The sequence below is a fragment of the Rhopalosiphum maidis genome, chromosome 1 (genome assembly GCF_003676215.2).
Source record: "Rhopalosiphum maidis isolate BTI-1 chromosome 1, ASM367621v3, whole genome shotgun sequence".
Taxonomy (NCBI): domain Eukaryota; kingdom Metazoa; phylum Arthropoda; class Insecta; order Hemiptera; family Aphididae; genus Rhopalosiphum; species Rhopalosiphum maidis.
Genome location: NC_040877.1, coordinates 69,108,794 through 69,132,539, shown reverse-complemented (window position 1 = coordinate 69,132,539; position 23,746 = coordinate 69,108,794). Strand labels below are relative to the sequence as shown.

Sequence of the window (23,746 nt, the reverse complement as noted above, 5' to 3'; positions counted from 1 at the left end):
TTCAATTATAAATTGTTAAACTACACTTATGTAGTTTTTAAAAAATGCAATATTCATTGAAATATTGTATAAATTGTAACATTTTTTTTTACCACATTGAAGGTTTTATTAGTTTATGGTTTTTCCCAAGAGGGAGCTTCTTTGAATGATAGATAATGGTGATAGTGCCATATTAAAAACCGTAATTTGAATGATTTTATAAAAAAAAAACAAAGTGGTTTTATCTGAGAAATACATTTTGATTAAAAAATTAAAATAATTACTACTTTGGATTTTCTATCACAGTTTTAAAAAAATATAATTACTCACTTTTTTGTTTTATAAGTAATTATAAAATATACTAGTACAATATTATAACAAAATTTAAAATAATAAAACGTAGTTACCTTTTTATAAAATAAATAACAAAATATTATCAAATTTACTTTAAATAGAACTTTATATTATAGTATATTTATTAAAGTCTTATTATTTTTTGTATCTTTGGGATGTAACAAATTGTCACAATAAAGGTGATCTCCTTTTTTTATGACAGAACTTAAATGTTGCAAATTTTTGTATCAGAGATGGACAATGGGTCAATGGTACAAATTTCTGAGATCCAATTGTTCCTCTAGTTATTTTACTTTTATTTTTCTGGTAGTTTTGTCCAATCTTCTTCAAATTCAGTTTTATAAAATATCTCACATTTGTAAATATATTAAAGTTTATTAATATCTGTTACAACTTAGTACCCTGTTTTTTTTTTCATGGACGTAATGAACTTAATACTCAAATATCATCATATCTATTCTAAAGTGTTGTTGTCATATGGTTGATTAAGCCTCACCAATCTTATTCTACTAATATAATCTCCGGCAGAATAGATTGATGATATAAAATAGTGCTTGAGAGTAGAATGGATATTTTCAGCCTCCGTCATAGTATACCCTTCTGTAAAAGATAATTGTACTAAAGTTATAATTTTAGTCACGGTTGTAGATGTACTATATAGTAGGTGTATAGGTAGGTAGTGCTTTTAGTTGTACTTAGTTGTAGTCATGATGCTTAAAGCGCACAACAGTGTTTTATTACGATTTTGTTAATTATAATCATCTGAAGTTAAAACAACTTCGGTCACTTCATTTGCGGAAGTGTGTCAATATATCGAAAGACGAATTCGAATGTTCGGTTTTAGTCCTAGGATGTAAATCGTGCACCATCAGAAGTTTTGAGATTGATGTAAACATTTTTAAACTGGGTTTTTATTCGGTCTTGGAGAGCAGTGTCGGTTTGGCCCTCCCGGCTATCCGGGATCCGGCGATCACCATAGGAACCTTGGAAATTTTTGTTTATTAGAGGTCCATAGCTAAATGGGGTAAAAATATTATATAAGTTTACTCGAGTTCCAATCGAATCAATTTGTAAACATTGAACATGATATTCGTAAATATGTCGTCTATCAATCAAGAATTCAAGAACATCTTGAACTAATAACGTCTTTAATTGTAGAAAAAGATTAATCAAATTTATTCAAAAAGATAAATAATTAATCAATTATTATTATTATTATTATTATTTTAACTATCTTATAGTCAAGAATTAAAGAGATGATTATTTAAAAAAATATTGTTATAAATTATAATATTTATAATATTATTAAAAAGTATTATTTTAATTAAAAAAAATTTTAATTTCATAGTAATTGTACATGGAAAATACAATTATCAACATGTCTCGTGTTTATAAAAATTACAAATTTAAAAAACATTTTATTTTTCTAAAAGGACCCATTGAAAATGACTGTGCCGGGGGCCTAATTATAAGCCAAACGGCCACTGAAGGAGAGATGTTCATTGTGAATTTGCCTATTCGTCGTGAACCATGAGGATATTTTAATATTATGATCGAAGAAAGTAAGAGAAAAGATTATCAAGTAGATAAATATAAGTCATGCTCCAACTCCCGAGACCCAAGGTTATAATATACGAGCGTCAAGCACATAGGCGTCCATTTGCCTTGTTAGAAGCAGAAGGGGCAAAAATTATAAGCATAGAACAAGCCCGCGGAGGGTTTCACATCGTACCCCTACATATAAATTTTACAATTTTATTGTAACTTTTATTATATAAGATGCATATAAAAACTTCAAAATTATTCACTTAACGCCGTAAAATATATAACTTTTTATCGTTGTCGTTATAAAATATAACGTATATAGCTCAATCATTTTAATCTTATTATATGATTTTATTATAAATTTACAATATGACCTATCGGATATCCTAATTAGGAATTACGTTTTACATTTTATAATTCATAACTTTAAATTTTTTGAGAAACTTTTAAAAATGTAGGGGCTAAGCCCCCCCCCCTAAGTCCCTTCAATTTACGCTTATGGTCAAGCCCGTTTATGCTTGTAAGTCGTTACCACGCTTTTAAATCACGGTTATTGCTCATGATCTAAGCGTGATTTCATAAACGGAGATAAGATTACCTATGGACACTGGGCAGTGTTTCTTTCTTTTATTACTTTTAATAACAATTATGATTCATGAAAATTAAAAAAATTATAGAATGTAATTTGATTATTGGAACTTATAAACAGTATCGTTGTGTAATGTTTATGTAGTTATGTAATAATAATATTATATTACCTTTATGGCTTCACGTCCTTCAACCATCACCTACACTGCCTATACCTTATAGGTGAATAGGTATTACTCAGTAATCAGTATTAGGTAGTAGTATGGACAGGTACCTACCTAATAAATATAACAGAATGCTAATAATTAGTAGTTAATACTTACATAGTTAATTAAAATAAACAATACATAGGTCATAGTTATATGTTTACAATTTTAATTAGTTAGTAGTAGATAATGTATTATTTATTTTTGTCTATTAAAAATGTGATTGTACTATGCATAAGTTAGTTTTATATGAATACACTATGAGCATCAGACCACTTCTTCGATACATTTTTTTTGTTAACATATTTGAACACCTAATTTAATTTATAGCCGGTAATGACTTGGTGTAGTTTTTAGTGATTTAAAATTGTATGTGGACTCACAGTTAAGATAATAAGAACAATTGGAAAATTCAAGAAAACTACTAAACTAAAAATAATATACACGAGTTTAGTACTTATAATTTAATAGTGGTCATTTAATAGGCATTAATTATACACAAATTCTAAACTACTACTCTTAAGGCTTGAATATAGTTTTAGGTGTCTAGGTATGTATAAATTATAAATATTTGTGTAATTAATGATTTTGAAATTAATTATTGGCTTATAATAATGTTTGTACTTACGTGTTACAGTCATGGAAAGTTGGAAAAAAATTACTTATGTGGTTGCCATTTTTATGTTTCTAGTAGAAATACGGCCCCTAGAACCATATTTAACAGCTTATCTCACTGGACCAAATGGAAACATTTCTCTTTCAGAGGTACATATTTAAATAGCATTTTTTTTTAAATTTTTGTCTAAAATATTTCAAACAATAAAAAAAGTATTTTTATATTTTTTTTTTATAACTATATTATTAGATAAATTGTAATAACTATGTATTTATGTGTAAACTTTAAAATGGTATATGATTATAGAGAGTGTCATTCACACATTATTTTACAAAAATAAGAGTAAGTACTTAATGCAATGTATGACAGCAGACGACATCATATAAGTATATGATTTAATTGTTTAATTATTAAAATGTTGTTAATTTTTGATACGGGTAGATTTTTATATTCTTATATCTTATTGATTATTTACTATTGTGTGATCTACTAACTGTTTTTGTAATTAATACAACTGTATCGTTAACTCATGGTTAGGAGTTTATAATGTAATCTCATTTTGTTGTGTTACAGGCTGCTAACTCGATGGAATCTTTAAGATCATACTCTGCTCTTATAGCAACGTTTATAATGTTAATCATCTCAGACCATCTTCTATACAAGACGGTGGTCATATTCTTAACATTATGCTCATGTATCGCTTATATTCTCATGGCGGGTTCACCAAGCTTAACAGAATTGAAAGTTAGTATTAATATTAAAAAATATACTTCTAATATAATAATGTTATTATAGTATTTGCATAGGCATGCACTTGTTAACTCCACGAGCTGGGGGGGACATACTTTTTATTGACAAAAATTAACCATTACAGTACCAAAATAACACTTTTCAATAAAATTTTTTTTTTATGATGAAAAACTTAAAATTTTCTAATAAGTGGAAGTAATAATAGTAGGTAATAGTAATCATAAATATTCTAAAGACAATGTTTTATCAGAGTATTAATTTAATGTAGCGGTTCTCAAACTTTTTTCCGGCAATGTCTTTTTTGGACTAAATTCAGCCATGGTGTCCTGCTGGCTGCTGTGAATTCTACAAGGAGTCAAGGAATATTTATAAAAATCAACACTATTCTCATTGATAATTAGTTTTATAATTTTATTGAATAATAATAAAATTTAAACATTCTAAGAATACATCAGACCTAAAATGTATACATTTTTGTATTTGAAAAAAAATAATGAAAAATATTGATAAAAGAGAATTTATTATAAATGTGAAAAAAATAACATTGCTAATGAGATGTTTGTGGCAACATTAATTGCAACAGTTTAGAGATGTCCTGTTTTATTTTTGACACGATTGGAGACAAAGATTATGTTCTGCGTTGATGCAATTGTGGTATTTGATTTTAGTCACAGTGTAAACAGGAAATCTTAACTCATATAAGTATGTATTAGCAAAGGATTTTTTTTGCTTTTTTGCTCAAAACCTCATAAATATTGTCTATCAAACTTAGCCAGAATTCAGCGTACAAATTTTTGTTGGAGGAATTTTTAATCTTGCACCTAAAGTCCAATCGATCAAATTTTCCTATTTGGCTGAAAACAGGATTGAAGGTTTTGTATAAGCCAAGAATGGACACAATACTCATTCACGGTTTTCCAATATCTCTCGAGTTCCAGGGAAATATTGCTTAAACATATTTTTAAGCTGTTTGAGGTGTTCTAAAATTTCATTCACAACAACAACAACGATAGCCTGCTTTTCGTTTTCTTCCAAAAATTAATATTATACCGATTAACACTGATTCCAATAATTTTTGTGTATAATGCTATCTGAATAACATGCTTATTTATTATTTGTGTATAAATTAAAGGTGTCAATGGTCTTCTATGGATCAGCATACTCTGCCACAAGTGTAGCATCATGTTATTTATTTGCTCGTATCAAAGACAGGAAGCATTTTCAAAAGTCTGCCAGCATTGCAGCTGTTGGTTTGGAGTTAGGAAAATTCTTTGGAGACGTTTCTGGGCAAATTATAGTTAGCTCAAGTGGAGGAAGTTACACAACTCTTCCATACTGTAATGCATTTGGTTAGTATTTAACAGTATATTATGTTTAATTATACTCTTTTATTTAATTTATAAGATTCTACTTAATTTCCTATTGTTAAATGACAGTTATTTAAATAATATCATGATATACCTATATTTAATTCTATGATATATATATCAAATTTAATGTTTATATTATAATAATTAATAGTTATCATATTTTTATAACTATACAAGAGCGATTATATTTTTACGTGAATGATAGTATAGGACATAGGTGATACAAACAAATTCAATTATTTTAAATATTAGTTATTCAATTACTTATTTCCTTATGATTGAATGGAGTATTGCTTTGAATACATAATATAATATATTGTGAACAAATTATTTTCCTACTTATTTAAATACTAATTTGGATAACTTATAAAATTATATAAATCATAATCAATATATTGAATTATCAGTTTCAAGATCAAATTTGTTTACCTTTAAATTTTCCTGTTATAATTGTGTTATTTAATTTAAACAAAAATATATGACAAAGATTTAAGTATGTAACAATATTAAATTATAACATTTTTATTAAGTCTTTTAAATTCGGCATTAAATTATTCATTATCAAATATTTTGTGTAGTATGTCAATGTAACTTTGATTAATGACTTACCTAAATTTATTTATTTTTCAGCTATGTTCTTGGCTGCATTATGGGCATTTTTATTTCCTTCTATTAATGAAAGGAATTCTTCAGGCCCTTTAGGGACATATTTACCAAATGAAAAGACTACGCTTCTCAAAAATAGTGAACAAATTACATCTCATTCTCATAAAATCAAACATTGTAGGTAATCGTAAACAATAAAAAACTATAATTTCTAACCCTAATAGTTAAAATTATATACAATAAATAAACATTTAAATCTAGGTAATACCATGGTAGATAAAGAATATATGATAATAATTGTTTTGAAACAAATATGGTTGGATTTTAAGACTTCATTCTCTAAAACAATTATATTGAAAAAATCTCTTTGGTATATATTTGGCATGGCAGCATATGTTCAGGTACCTATTAAAATTTAAAAAAATTGAGGTTTAATAGGATTATTTATGAAATATTTACACATTTTATAATTTCATACCTAATGAAAAATAAATTATGTAATTTAACAAGATATATTATACACATTATAATTATTTATGTTTATTCCAAAAAATAAATTTGACTCATTTCTAGAAAGATTAATTTATACTAGTAAATTATGTACTAATGTTATATAGTTTGCCCCCTCCCAACATCATGAAAAAATCAAAACTTTATAAGTGTACTATTATATAGTAATATTATTAATTTATATTATAATTAATTATATCATTTTAATGTAATACTGAATGATGAATAAATATTTAGTCTAAATATAAAGATAATTTTTAAATTAAAATATTTGGATAAATAGTTAATGTATTTTATTAAAATTAAATTTAGAGTAAATAAAAAAGTACACATTATAATAATGAAATTAATTAAGTTTGTAGTGCTCAACTGCATAGATAATCGTTTTATGAGTATCTATGAGCTGTGATACATCGACAATCATTAACAAATTTATTGATAAGACAACAAATTTATCTTTCCAATTTATAGTTAAAAATAATTTATTTATTTTATTTTTATAATTAAAATATTTTATTTTTTATTAGTTTATAAACAGCAACCCATCAATAATATTTTGTAACCTATTTTTTGGTAGTGACTTAGATGATATTTTAATTTTTTAATTTTTATAGATTTTAAATAATATGAATGTACTGTATTCATATGTCGTCAATAAACATGGTAATAATGATGTATTGTCAAATGGATTTGCTGAATCAATGGTCACATTGTGTGGTTAGTATTTTCAAATTTAATTATCAATTACTAATTAGGTATTTTTAATTTAAAATATGTATCTGATAGACCTTTTGATTAATTGTTTATAATACTACTTAAAACTTGAATATAAATTTTATAGATATTTCAGATATCATATTTTTTTTTTTACTTTAGCTTAAGTTAATTTATAGCTTCAGCTTTGCAATAAATTTATTTGGATTAAAGACACAAATTATTTAGGTAAAATTAGAATTTTTAAATTTTTCCAATATACCACTTTCAAAATCTATATTGCCATCATCATAATAATGTCTGTTAATATTATTGATGCATTCTTACAATTTTTCTATGGTTTAAAAAAACATGCATATGGTATTAAATCAATAATGAAGAAATATAGAGAAAGACAAGTTAAATCATTTGATTATACATTTATAATATAGTAAAATAATAATAATAATACATAAACCCTTTTACATGGTAACATGGATAAATCGATGATTATTATCTTTATAATAAAATAACAACTTGTGTTCTACACACTTTAAAATTGTATTTGATAAGTAACAACTTATTATAGACATATTTGATATAATGATACCTTAAAAAATAGCCAGCTCAGTATTATAGGTATGCAAGGTATATTATACAATTTATGATAAGTAATCTAAAAATAACTGAAATTGACAAATTTAAAAAAATATATAAGTGTAATTTATAAGGACATAAGGTATAAAATAGTATTTGATTATATTTTCGTCTGTCATATATACTTGAATATAAATAAAACAAACATGTTACAATGAAAATTGTACTAATTATTATTATTTATTAATACATTTATGTCTTAGGAGCTTTGGGTGCGTATCTCATTGGTAAATTGCAATTGGATTGGAATTATTATGGTGATATATTTACATCATTTTGTTCTATTTTGATGGGTGTTTTCATGATATCTTGTTACTTTTATGAGCATATACAATTAATATATTTGTCATATATATTATATGGTCTAGTTAGTGAAGCAATATTAGTAATAACCTTGTGAGTATATAATTTATTAAATTTAAAAATTATCAAATAAATGGTATTGTTATAGTTAACTATATCACATAGTTTGAGGTGATAACAAAGATTATATTAAGGGGTGTTTATTGTTTATAGTTCAATGATTTTTTTTTCTGTATTTTGAAAGCTATACAGTTATTCAGAAAAAAGTAGCTATTTAGTGAATTATTTGAATACATAAATAATTGAACCCAATGCAAAGTATATTTTCTAGTCAATTAATTGTATGCCGTTTTTAAAGTTTAAATTAAAATTAAAATATTTTAAAAATACATAATAGGAGTATATAACAATTTTGGTAATTTTGATAAAAAAAAAAGGTCTTGAGTGAGGATACTATCAATAGTCTGATAAATATACTGTAACATTTTATTCATTTTTGTTTAATTTCTAATGTTTTTTTTTTTATATTTAGGTCTGAAATAGCAAATAATCTAAAAAGTCAATGTTATTCCCTTATAATAGGATTTAATTTATTAGGTTCTTTAGTTATGTCAGCTATTATGACATTTTTTTTTGTTCAATTTAATTTTTTAGAAATTACTGTTCCTGGAAGAGTAAGTAAAAAATATAATATTATTCTACATGAATGTAAAATAATTATTGTATGTATGTAATTATTATTTTGTTTTAGTTTTTGTTCATTGGTGGTTTGTACAGTATTCTTGGAATCATATTTTTGATTATATATTTTTTTGATGGACAAAAAGAAAAAAAATATATGCCGACTGATTTTTATTGATAATATATTTATTGTTATACATCATTACCTCAAATATTTTCCTTAGTTATTGATATAAATTCATACACAGAATTATGAAAATAAATTTTTAAAAAAAAGTCACAAATTATTATTATACATCATTACCTCAAGTATTATTTTTAGTTATTATTAGTTAAAAATTATTTAGAATTTATTAATTATTCAATAAATGATCTTGAAGAACTCAAATCATTTTGGTTAAAAAAATTAACAAGATGTAAAAGATAAAAATAATAACTATTACAAATAATACAATATATTATTACATAAGTAATTATATGTGTGCCATAAGCGGCACAAGCTAATAAGACATAAATAGGTATAATAAGTTTCATTTTTTATTTAATGTTATTTAACTTTTATAACTAGTTATTGGGTATAATTAATATTTACTACTTAGCTTTTTTTTTTAAATTTTAAATTGATTTAGGTATAAAAATTGTTTTTTATGATTGATCGATGGTTTTTGTGATTTTAAGATTTCACGTAGTTTATTAAGTACCTATACTATTTTTTTCTTGTCATTTCTCAAATGTTTTGATAAAATGTGGTTGCAGTGTTAGTTGTTAGCTTACTTTTGACTTTTTCCATCTAATGGCTATGCGTCTATGCTAAGGTTAATTTATTAGTCTATTAATTGCCATTTCATATTTATTATTGTTATTTTTTACAGGCTACTTGTTATTTTTATTTCACTTAGTTTTTGAATTATATCTTTTACGATTTATCCCATTTTAGAAAGTAAGCATTAGATATTTATTTGTTTTTTTTTTTTTTATATTGTATGTTTGAGTAGGTATTTTTGTTTGTTCTAAATTTGTTTTGTGATAAACTTTACGACTTAGTCAGCTATTTCATTTTCTTATTATTGTTGTCTGGAATAAATAAAACAATTTTTTTTTAATTTATAGTGCATTAATTGTATGTTTGTATTTGATATTTTTGTAATTTTGTGGATATGTTTCAGATTAAATTGGTTTTGTCACGCATGCACTATAAGTTAAATTCTTTAATGTCGGTCGAAGGGCTGTTAAATTACCGTTTTCGTCCATCCGACAGTAAATGTGGTTTTTTCCTCTCAGTGCAGAGGTCAGAATAGTATCTGTCCAAATCAGATTAATATAAATACAATACCACATTTTGTCTTATACAGGTAACAAATAAGCCATAGGTATAATTTAATTTTTATTTTTAGTGCTGGGTGGGTGGGGTGAGGTGGAGGCTATACATTTTCATACATTTGTAACAAGAATGACAAAATCCATTTTTACTACTTAAAAACATACCTATATTTAATAATATTCATGAAATTTCGGAGGAGGAGACAATTGAACCTCCACGTGTACGCGCTTGATATAAAATATTATGGGTATCAAAACTTGTATCATGTATTTGGAAGAAAATTCAATCTTGCCTAAATCCTATAGTCTGTGATGTAAGGAATGATTTATCTACAACTAAATAGGTACATTCAGCAATATCGATGGGTATTTATTAAAATCTAAATAAAAAATTCAAAACACTAGAAATTTTCTTAGATCTTATACTTTATAGTAATGCTTTTAACAGCACATCTTATTAAACTCTAATAAATATTCTTAAATATTGGGGTAATTAATAGACCACTTATTCTACTGTGAACATACTTAATCAATAACCAATAGGAAACAACAAGTTAGAATATCTAACACTCTAACTGATGTAATCATCATTAGGTACCACTAGATCTTTCAAAAAACAGTTCTGTAACCTATTTTGTATTTAATATAAAACTTCTTAAGGGAATTTAAATCTATACGGCAAACTTCTGTTTTATGCAGACGATACGGTTTTACTTATTTTTTGGTTTTGGTACACCAATTGGGAAGAAGTCCACCATAACGCCCTTGATACAATAGATATTCTAATAAATACACGATTCTTAAAACATGTTCCAAGATTAGACTACAGATACAAAACCAAATTGTATAGATTTTACAGAAGATTAAAGAACCTAACCAAACTTTAATTAAATAAAAATTCACAATTTAAATTGTAATATAAATAATTGTACATTCAATATTATTAATAGAACGAAAAAAATATAAAGTATCTAGTTAAAACTATTGATCAGCATTTAAAATGAGATTTTTACATAAGTATGAAAATACGAAGATTACACTTCCTATTTATATTTAAATGCTAAAAAATTACAAAATATTCAAACATTTCGAATGATTTATTTTGCTATGAAACAGTCAATCTTTCAATATGGTACCTATAACTGCATGGGGTGGTTTAAATATTATCGCAAGCAACAAAATACCGACAGTCCAAAAATAATATTAAACAAACCCAAAATAAATTCTTCTATACAACTATCTAAAGAGTTTAATTTGCTTTCTTTACAACAGTTATTTAACAGAAATAAATGCCCTGTATTGCACATAAACTGAATCCAATCAATTTTAAAATAATACAAAGATTTGTCATATCTAAACGTTAAGATCAAATCTATGTTTTCCCCAAGTAGATTATAGAAGATACCTATGTCTAAAGCTATTATATAAAGTTCCATTTTGTATCACTGATTGTTAATTTTATGTTCAATATAAAAAATACGTTAAAGTATAGTCGAGCAATGGCATAAGCACAGAGCCGCAACTAGGGTTTGTCGAGACTAGCCCGTGCTAAGGGCGCAATCAAAAAAGTGGAGCAAAAGCCAAAATAAAATATGTCTATATTATTATTAATTGTATTTAGAAATGCACTAAGTACGAGTAGTAGTATAGGATTACATATAGATATATTAATATAAATTGTAAATATATATCAGAGCAATTTTAGGCTATCCAGGATAGATAACCATTTGTATTAATAGGTAGGTACATAATATAGATGTACGATGTACCTACCTATACTATATATTTAATATTTTAGTTTTTAGTATATAAATATTACAAAATGCTTATAATATAAATTATAAAATATATGACGTTGTATGTTAAAATTAAAAATAGGATTGAAAATTCGACACCTGTTATTACTAAACTTATTATATTCATATTTAATGGCAGATATATTCCTATTCATCTTTTAATATTTAATAAGTTCATGAAAGGATGTCCTAGAGGAAATTTTACGGTGAGTTGTTTATTATTGTCACTAAGTAATATGTAGTATATAAAATTAAATGAATTATCATTTTTTTGTAATATTTGAAATGTAGGTATGATATTATTCAAAAGACTGAATAACTTAAAAATGATAGCGATAAAAAATGTTAAAAAATAATTTTTTTTTCCAAAATTGTTATTTTATGTAATAAAATAATTATTTTACGTTAAATGAATGATCCCTTAGGGTTACTTATTGTGGTAGAGGGAATTGTCGTGTGTAACTCTAAAGTCATGTATTACTATGTATCTATAAGTAATATAAATCATGTATTTATTATATTTTATTATGATAGGTATAGATGTAATTTATCATAATACGTCACATATGGTGAATGTTATGGGTTATAATATTATAAACGTAAATTCTTAATTACAAATATTGTATTAACACGAAAATAAGCAACGCCAAAACAACAAAATACAATAGAATAGAATATTACGAATATTTATAATTTAGATACCGAGTAATTGTTTTTTAACGGTTGGTTAGGTATTTAACACATGATTATATTAACATATACGTCGTTGCTACACATATAATTAAATAATACTATACAGTGAAATCTCTCGTAACGGATATCTCTAAATCATGGGCATAGTTTGGTATAATTAATTATCTGTGGGGACTATATAGAGCTAGAAAAATATAGTACAAAAATATATTTAATTTAAATTAAAGGAAAAGAGAACATTTTCTAGGAAAAATAATTTATTATTGATTCCTTTTTAACCTGTCATTTTATACATAAAAAAAAAAATATAAAACAATTAAAATTAAATTATTAAATCAGACTTAGACGTTTGTGGTTTTTTGCAAGTACATTTCAGATTCTGTTGCACGTGATAATTCTTTTAATATGAAGTCTTGATATTTGATTTACTTTCAGAGTAACCTAACCAACTCTCCATGAATTTTAAATGTATTTTAAATTGTGCGTGGTGAATTAATATTGAATCATTGCCATCTAGCTGCAAATTAATATTAAGTTAAAATTAATTTAAATTTAAATAGTTTATTTAGAAATTACTTTTTTCAGTTACGAAATTTCGATTTAACAAAAGTCATGTTGCTATTAAAATTGCTAGCATTGGTGTTATAAATTCGACAGTAAAAGCAGAACACCGATTCTAGTTTAACACTATAGGTACGTTTATACGTTAAGCTACGTATATATGTCATAGTGATTTAAAGAAAATCAATGGTTTTGTTTTCCATTTAATTGTTTTGGAATAACTGTAAATTCAAAAATATTTAAAATTTAATTCAAACTTTTCTCTATCTAAAAAATTTAATTTAATATAGGTAGACAAGAAATATTTTGTCATCAAGTTTTATAAAATATTTACATTTGGTATAAATTGAGTCGGCCCTATTTCTAAAGTTCCTAAGTTTTGCTGAAATGAGTCATTTAAAGCAATTTCAGAATGTTCAGGTTTAATAGTGTTAAGATTATCCAGTATTGGGAGTAACTGAGTTAAGTAGGTATTGTGCAAACGGTTCATCCCCCATGAAACTATACTACAAGAAAATAAAAGAAAAAGATCATTCAGTATTGAAAAATTATTAATTTTAATTTTTCTATTTATTGGACTTGGATCATCCACTGCAAAGTTTTCATTGTCCTTAGTTGGTGGTAATGAATTCCTGACAGGCTTTTTCTTTATATTAAATATACTAAATATTTTTTTTTTAAACAAGAAAAAAAGAAACAAAGAAAGTAAAATTAATTAAAAAATAAAAATGTATGAAATATGTTTAAAATAAAATTAAAAGACAGGAGTGTGTGATTCACAGTACACGAGAAAACAGCAGAGACCAGTTTCGAAAGAAATTCTGAAATAAACAAATAATAATTTTTGTCCGTTACCGTCATAATATTATCATCGGCAATGGCGTGGTGAAGTGAAATATTTTATCGGGCAATTCATTTTTTAAATAACCTACCACCCCTTGATTCTTACGCAGTACCCACTACCCATGTAGCATACTATACACAACAAAAAAGTGTCACTTTATTTTGAATGCTATAATTAAAGTACTATGTACGTGTTCTCTTTGTATAACTATTGAAGTTATTATTCTTATTAAATATCAAATTAATTCAGAATTTTATAACAATTTCTTACTAAATCCAGCACCCATCAACCCAGCCACCCGATATCCACCCTTTATAAATGATCGGTCAACTGCCCTTCAAAATAACGGTCAACACGACAATACACCACTCGATGACCGCACAGAGTAAATCCAAAAAATTAATATGACGTTAATCTTTATAGGTTCTAGTGATTCTACATTATACATACAATATACATACAAGTTTATAATAAATATAAATAGATATATTATGTAAGTATATTAATTGTCAATAAACATTAAACTGCTAATATTTGAAGCCTTGATGAATTCCAGGAAAAATTATTAAGACATTTAGAATTACAATTTCTGATAAAATTTTTTAAATGAAAGTAAACATCCCGAGGGGGCTACAAAAGTTTCTGTGGGGGCCGTGGTCCCCATAGCCCCTATGCATACTAGCATACTACGCCCATGCTATTCTAAATAATGAACAAACTTTAAGCGACTGGTGTGTCTGGTATTTAGAGGTTTTACTGTATTATTTTATATTTTTGTATATGGCGTGCAGCACGTACGCCTATCCCGTTTTCTGGACGAATGACTTTTAGGCATTTGCCGGACACGTTCCTTTAAAACGGTATTTAATGCCCCTGGCTAATGTGCGTATGTATGTGGTGCGTGTGCGCGTGTTTGTATATGTGTGATTCCTTTCCTTGGGTTTCGTGACTTGTGTGCAAGACTGCGAGAATAAAATTAATATGCGATTAATGTTTCAAACGTTATTACAATTTCTCGAATTATAACAATTTGGCGACAACGTGATGATATTACTGTTATTATTTTTTTATTATTCGTTTTGGAGCGGGCTATGAAAAAAGAAAATCCAAATTAAAAAAAAAAAATTGTATTATTTACTAAAAATTACCATCTTGACAAGTGATGAATTTTATATAATATATAATAGGTATATTATAGTTTGTAGAAGACAAAAAATAATCCAATAAACTATTATTATTGTATTTTGTTGTTATGTAGATTAATTATTATCAATGCTAGTGAATATAATATAGTATAGTACAAAATGTAACGTTGTCATAAGTACACAAATATGTTTAACAAACATAAATACCACGTTAAATCGCAGTATACGATATTTTGCAGCTCTATCGTTTGATCTCGCATGTTAATTGACTGCATTACACTGTCGCACCCGAAGACGGGATCTGAGCTTTTAAACTTTCCGGTACGAAGTTTTGTGCGTAGGATTGAACGTTGATTTTGAAAGTGTTGTCATGTACCGATGATATTGAATTACAGTCATATTTTTCGGGATTGAAATCAATGTTCAATAACCAAAAAAAAAAAAAGAAGAAGGTGATTAAAAGATTTTATTTTTAAATTACTGAAAAAACATTAATGTACACATTTTTAAATACTACGAATTTTAATTGATAAATGTATAACCATACACGCATGTTTATTTAACGTTTTAAAAATTATGAACTTTATGGTGAACATTACAATATTACATGAATACGACTCAGTGCAGTGGCTCAATCGGTAAATGTCTTATAACTTATTATTGAAACGGGAATGCATATACTTTTTAGAGAATAATAAATATGACGATTAATGTGATTTGAGCCATAAAGTTATGTCGTGACCAGAGTTTCTTTTGTGAAGTAAATTAATCAATGAATTTTTATTTAATCCATTAAATCTTTTTGAGTTTTATTATTTTGGATTAAAATATTATAATAGGTATTATGCTATTGGTAAAATAAAAAAAATTATTATAATTAACATGTATTTTTATAAAAATATTACTGTTCCTCGTGGGGGAAGTATTGGTCATTTTACAGTACATTATTTGTACCTACATTATCATAATTTATAATAAAAGATACCTTTATTAAGATATACTCGTATATATTATGAAAAGTATCGGTTACGTTTAAATATTAAGGAATTTCGAACAATCATTAAAATATACCCTCACTTGTAAACTGTTATATTTATCGATTTAATAATATACGACTACATTTTATTTATAATTGCAGTAGTAACAATTGATAACTTTTGTTATTTTATATCGAAATCATAGTTAAAAAGTATAACAGGGTAAAAATATATCAAAAATCCAAAAATACATTCCGGTACCGGGAATCGAACCCGAGCCTCCTGGGTGAAAGCCAGGTATCCTAGCCACTAGACCATACCGGATTCGTTGAAAGCTTTAGTCGACGAAAGTTAAATATATTTGAATTTTTTTTTATCGCTGTGCGTTCATAAAAAAATTCTCGTCTAACTTGATGGTTTGAGTAAAATGTCATGGGGTATCTCATTATAGAATTAAACAAGGCGATTTGTTTAACGTCATACACTCAGTATTTTGAAAACTATAAAGTTTTTTGGGACATTTTTAAAAATAATTTGAAGTCTAAACGTTATGTACTTATGTCACTGTAAAGTAGGTACATAATTTAAAAGTCAGTGGAGGCTATATCTAAAAATTATTGATCGAACATTATTTTAAATACACCCACCTGTTGTTATGATTGTTGATTGTAAGATTATTTAATAATTAATATTTACTTATATTTTTTCAACTACAGTAGTAACGACCAAAAACTATTATTATCCCATTACAAAATTATAGTTTGTAAGTACAACAGAGTAGAAATTTACAAAAATATATTCCGGTACCGGGAATCGAACCCGAGCCTCCTGGGTGAAAGCCAGGTATCCTAGCCACTAGACCATACCGGATTCGTTGAAAGCTTTAGTCGACGAAAGTTAAATATATTTAATTTTTTTTTTATCGCTGTGGCGCTGTGCGTTCATAAAATAATTTTAAATACACCCACCTTTTGTTATGATTGTTGATTCTAAGATTATTAATATTTAGTATTTACCTATATTTTTTTCAACTACAACAGTAACGACCGAAAACTATTATTATACCATTATGTAATTGAAGTTTTTGAGTACAACAGAGTAGAAATATACAAAATTATATTTCGGTACCTATCTGGAATTGAACGAGCCGTTTGGTGAAAGTCAGTTATCCTAACCACTAGACCATCACAAAAAATAGTCTCGTTCAATTAGACGCTACGAAAAAAATATAATGTTAAAGCTGTTAAAGAGTTCCCAACTAATACAGTAAACTCGTTATATAACAAAGTTTGATATAACGAAAATCTTGAAATAAGGAACAAAACTGTTGTTTCATTGAAAATATTATGATATATAACACGAATATCGATGTAGCGAACTCTCGATACAACATACTCTTTTTCCGGTCTCTTAAAATTCGTTATACTGAAAGTTAACTGTAGTAGTATAAGGGAAGATTTTTAACATCAGATAATCGGTATTTTTAATCTTTAGTTTTTTTTTTTTTTTGAAGTTATTGTGTTAGATCATAAGCTCATAACGTCATGCCGCGTTGTACGATGCTTTATTTAAAAGTAAGTGAAAACTGTGTCTAAAAATTAAAGAGTATCATAATATTATTAAAAGTTAAAACACTTAAAACTCACTCACCTATGTTGTGTTTTATACATTTTTAGTATATATATATATATATAATACAGTCGTCGTCAAATATTATCTTGGCACCACTATCCGATTTTTTAAGGCAGTGGTTCCCAAATTATTATTGTACTTAACACTACCACCGCGTGACCTATCAACGCCGTGGTATCATAGAGTAATATTACTCTATGCGTGGTGTGTACGCTATGGTATTGTGTTAAACAGTCACGCAGTATTAATAACAATTATTCAGAAAATAAAAGTGACCGTAATATGTAATAGTATATCAGCCTTAGTAAATGGCGTAAAATGTTAAGAACCATTGCATTGGCGGTATCAAGAAGTCTGACGACGACTGTACACATGTGTGGTCCATACTGGCATTTTCACGAGTTGAAACAATGAAAAAAATTTAACTTTTTATTTGTTCGTCACGTTTCAAATGTATAATAATTTGTAATTTTAACCTTTCCGTCACCAGCTAAATTCGAGTGTATGTATTACGAAACAATCGCTACAAATCGTAAACCGCATATAGTATTAACTCCATTATCATTATTTTTTTTTAAGAAAGTCAAATTTCCAAAGCAGTACACAACAGACGAAGAGTCAATGGGGTTGATATGTCTTAACAAAACGTCGATCGGCCCAACAAGGATGAGATTTGTAGTCATTGGCATTATGTCCATCACGTTTTTAATCCAAGTATATAATCCTATTTGAAGATTTAGCGCCTTGGCCCTTGAGTCTTGATATGTTTTATATTTAACGTCATTCATGCGCAAAATATTCACGTAAACCTTCTCGTTAATTATCTATACTAAAATTAATATGAACTACATTTTAGTTATTGTATTAGGAAATTCATAACTAGGTAATGCAAAATAGAAAAGACGGGCAAGTGGGTACCACTCTCCTATACGTTAGGTGGTTCACTATAAATTTGAATTACATGATATCATTGTATTCAAAAAACGATTCTTAGTGGAGATGGCCTATAAGCTTATATTCTAGTTATGTTTGTTGATACTGCTATTAGATAGAGAGTAATTTATTTTTATTAAGTAATACAGTAGGTTGAATTATTTTTTTCTGTATATATTTGAAATATAATTGTGTGTATAAAATTTTATAGTACACGTAATAATATTACGTCCCCATAAATAATATTATAACAATATAATGAATATTGTTTTTCAAAGTTTAAATATGTAATTTCGTCTAAAATCTAACTTCAAATTTCTATAAAAAAAATTATGATTTTATATGTTTTTACATTTTTAGTTTCTTCGTATACTACTTATGAGACTTTTAGTATTTCATTTTCAAGCTTTAACTATAAAAATCACATATTTTATACATTTTTAACTGCAAAATAATTTGAAAATTTTCGTGATTTTGACAAAATTTGTTAAAATTTGAATTTCAAAATCTAAGGATCTAAAATTATTAGTTTTTTACTTGTTTAGTTATATACCAATATTTTTAATATTTTTAATTTTATACCAAATCTGTTATTTTAATAATAAACTCATAATCTCAAAAATTGTTAACGTAATTTTTATTGTTTATATAATTCGAATTCATATAAAAACAACATTTGAGAAAAAAAAATTATAATAAAAAAACGCTAGTAATATTATTTTTAATTTTATTTTTAGTTAATATAAATCTCAGAAAAATATTTTATTCTTAATTATGAAATTTGTATTGTCGTTTAAATAAGTAAATAAACTTAATAATCTTTATGATTAAGGATTGAAATGCCCGGATTTTCGGATTTTTATGCAGGGCGGAAAATTTTTTTCAACCTTTTTTTCATAGCGGGAGAGGATAAAGTAAAGGAGTAATTTGATTGAAGCCTTGTATAATTATACATTAAACTTAGTATTCGCAGTTCGTCACAATCCGTCGGAGTTCATTGCAATTTGTCCAATTCATACCAAAATAGTTAAATATATAATGAATTCGGTCAAAAAAAAAAAAGAGTAGTGAAAAGGGAGAATTAATTTTAATAGTAAATAAGTTTAATTTTAGCTACCATAAGCTTCTCTAAAATGCATTTAAACGATTCAAATGTTCTAAACTAGGATGCAAAGCTTATTTGAGAATTTGTAACAACGAAAATGACTATAAAAAGTAATATTTGTATTTTAAATTATTTTAATGTACCTATAGGCTATAGTTAAATTTATTTTCAAACAATTTTGATAGCTAATGGATTTATAAAATAAATGTTGAGGAAGCTAACTCAATGCATAAATCTTGAGAACCAATTCAATACATAAAAATATCGATTACCTAAGTTTGGTAGTCAATTCAATAGCTCCAGCGCTAAATCCAGGCAATGGGGGTGGGGGGGATGATAGTTATATTGAAACGGTTTATGGAAACTACTTTTCAGTATGTTTTTCCAGATTCAGTTTGAATATATTTTAATTTATTGATGATATTGGAAAAATAATTTGAGGCCCAGTTTACAATCAAAATGTTTATTCTCTGCAATTGGGCCGAGCTAATATAATACAAAAAGTAATCGTAAGCCCAAGTTATAAAAATCAGTATTATAATAGTAGTATAAAAATAAATAAATACTTTTATACTTGTTTAACGAACCTATATATTTTTGGTTATTAGTATTTTATACTTGTTATGTTATTTAATAAGGCTGGGATTTTAATGCTTTAAAAAATATTAGAAATGCCTTTAAAAGAAATGCAAAAATGACTAGAAAAATTCAAAATATGTATTATAAAAATGACTCTAAATTTATTAATTAAATAATATATTGCAAATGTATTTTTGTTTTTTTAATAAGTATTAATAGTATTATTATGAATTGAAAAAAAAGTTGTTCAGAAAGCTAAATATCATTGACTTGTACTTTATTTTTATAAATTCTTTATTTCAAAAAATAGGTTTGAATAATAATTTTATTATTATATTTTCTCATGTTTGTCAAATTCGTTTAGCAAAAAAAAAAAAAACAAAACCGCATTGTTAATTATTATATAGATTATAAGTAATATTATTACATCTAAAAGTGATATTTGGCTTACTTATCGTTTTTTAGACATTTTCTCAGTCCATTTGGAGCGCCATTTATCAACCGGCTCTATTGGCTTTTCCAGATTGGACTAGCCGATCGCTGTCCTTATTGCCCATATGGGGCAATGTGATGACTGCAGTGTTAGTGTTACCAGTATGTCTAATGGTCGATAAATATGGTATGGAAAATACATTTAATAATATTTAATATTATTACCTTGTCTGCATGAATGTTTGCATGTATATATCATTTAAATTATTATATGATGGGAGTATTCTATTGCCACAGGATTAAAAGAAATCTTGTCATATTCGTGCTGTTTTTTCACGTTGGGTACGGCTGTTCGATGTATGCCAATTATGTACTCTTGTACGCTGTAAGTGTGTTTATTATTTAAAATATATAAACAAGCTAGTATTGTGTATGTAATTTTTCTATAACGTTAATCGGTATTGCCAAGTTCTTCCTTAACGTTGTAGATAAGTGGTCGGCAATTATTCGATACGGAGCCCGCTCCAAAATTACAATTAAATTGAATATTTTATAGTTTATACCTATTTCCTTAAATTTACACATTATATATATTTATAAATTAAAGTTTAATGATTGAATAGTATTTTATTTAATGCGTTTCAGTCTTATGTTACGTCAAGAGATATACGATTTTTTCGGAAAAAATAAAGAAACCGTTTTCATACTTAAAAATAAATTTTGGACTTTTCTGAACTGGAGATTTTTGTAGATGTATTAAAGTTTATAAATTACTATGTAATATGACATCTAATAATAATAATAATAATAATAATAATAATAATAATAATAATAATAATACATTAGGTGTAACACATATAACATAGTAAACGGTAATAAGCATATTACTATACACTTAAATATTCGGTAACTATGGTGCCATGAATATAGTAAGGAAAAGCGAAGGTTAAACGACAGGGCGAATGTAAGTTCCTACACGAGACCTAACAGATAAAAAATACATATGTTAGTTCCTACACGATAGAATAAAGTACATATGTAAGTTCCTATAATGTATATATTGTTATATATAATTATTTAATAATAATTATAAAAGTACTATATTTTATATAATACTATAATTTATAAATTATCCATTTGATTATATTGTTATACATTTTAATATAATAAAAAAATAAAAATAAAATTATATTTTGTATGGTTTATTTCGGGAATGCTTAACATAATCGTATTAGTTAATTTTGTTTGTTGAGTATTTTACAATTTTTTCATTTTTACGATTTTATTTTTCGGCATATTTTTGACTAATTTTTATTTTTGTGTGATTATAGATATCTGCAGTTCTTATTTGTATGTATCTTTACTTGAAATAGTTTGAGAATTTTACTTACTGTTGAAATATTATACTAAAATATATGAAAATGAAGTGTATTAAGATATTTTTATTTTTTTTAAGACAGTATCATAAGTTTGATATTTTATATTATATAAAAAAAAAGTTTATTTTTTTTACATACGTAAAACCGTGTAGGAACTAACATACGTACCTTTTTTTACTGTGTAGGATCTTATATATCTTATAAAATATATATTTCTTATATACACATACTATGTAGGAATTAATGTATGTAATTTTTATGTGAAAATCGGAAAAATAGTGAACAATATCTAACAGAAAAAAATCACATTAAGTATTTCAATAAGTTGTTATTTCATTATTCTTTAATGATTGGTAACTGTTGAATTGTAACATTTTTAAAATAAGACTAATTTAAAAAAAAAATTGTTTTACACGGCCCGCGGACCTTTTTAATTTTTGAAAGTCCAAAATAGTCGCCGAACACTATAGTGTACTATAAATGATTAATGATTGGTTGTTAAGTATACTTAGGTATATATTTTATACTCAGATGTTTGCACTTGTCAGCCGTATGTCTGTCTGTGGGCAGCGTGGTTACAACACCTTTAATTATAACAATGTCAAGACAGTGGTTTCCCAAGAAAGAAAGGAATATGGCTATTGGTCAGTATGACGCGTGAATATATTTTTTTATTTATTTATATATAATATATTAATTAACGCCAAACGGCTTTTATAACAATATAGATAAAAATATTTACGAAACAAAATATTAAGGTTATAACAAATATACGTAAATATAGTAATAATAAAATACAATATAACCATATGTCCATACGTATAGTTAAAGTTAAGTCGATTTATGTTTAAAGGTTTATGCTCGGCCGTGAGTACGTTGGGATCGGCGGCAACGTACATTATTGGTCCCATGATGGTGTCTACGGCCTCTGACGGACCATTAAGCCGGTACGTCGTAAGAATTCAGATTATGCACATGATGTATACATGTATGGAGACTTTAACGCTTTGCGCGTCCCTAAACTAAATATATTACAATGTTATCGTCCATACCATATGTGTATACTTACAGGTCTGGGTTTAAACGCATTAGTCACTCTTATGGTTTATCTATTGTTTCCGAGATACATTATGCCGCTGAGCCGCAACGAGTCTATAACATGGTCGGTAGAGTCGTACTATAGCGCCTGTAAACTGTTTTGTTCGCTCAAAACACTTGTCATGTATGTATGTTCTCCTAGTCTCCCGCCACTTTATAATCGAGGATATTAATTTGTTTCTACGCTGTATTCAGGAATTTCGAATTGTGGTGTCTTGTATTAGTGCTCGCGCTGTCCAACTCGATGGCGGTTCCATGGTTGATGCTAATACCGTCGACTTTTTCCAAACTCAACGTGTCACCTGTAAATTCCGTCGTCGACAGCGATTTATTCCCTTTTTTTTTTTAATAATATGTGTGTTTTTATTTTTCAAGGAAATCACTACACAATGTT

General features: G+C 26.3%; 1 protein-coding gene and 2 non-coding genes across 3 annotated transcripts; 1 reads left to right on the top strand and 2 right to left on the bottom strand.

The window, feature by feature from the left end:
- Positions 1-2,755: 2,755 nt before the first annotated feature.
- On the top strand, positions 2,756-9,055 carry LOC113548626 (thiamine transporter 1-like). Its single transcript, XM_026949597.1, has 10 exons — positions 2,756-3,222; positions 3,310-3,437; positions 3,862-4,032; positions 5,171-5,387; positions 6,039-6,191; positions 6,276-6,415; positions 7,139-7,241; positions 8,078-8,270; positions 8,710-8,851; positions 8,929-9,055. The coding sequence occupies exons 2-10, from the start codon at positions 3,312-3,314 to the stop codon at positions 9,034-9,036; spliced, it is 1,353 nt and encodes a 450-aa protein (XP_026805398.1). The 5' UTR covers positions 2,756-3,222; positions 3,310-3,311; the 3' UTR covers positions 9,037-9,055.
- A 7,391-nt stretch (positions 9,056-16,446) lies between these two features.
- Positions 16,447-16,518, bottom strand: Trnae-uuc. The gene has a single exon. It is a non-coding gene; the product is annotated as a tRNA-Glu (tRNA).
- Positions 16,519-16,992: 474 nt separating this feature from the next.
- On the bottom strand, positions 16,993-17,064 carry Trnae-uuc. Its single transcript has one exon. It is a non-coding gene; the product is annotated as a tRNA-Glu (tRNA).
- Positions 17,065-23,746: the final 6,682 nt, after the last annotated feature.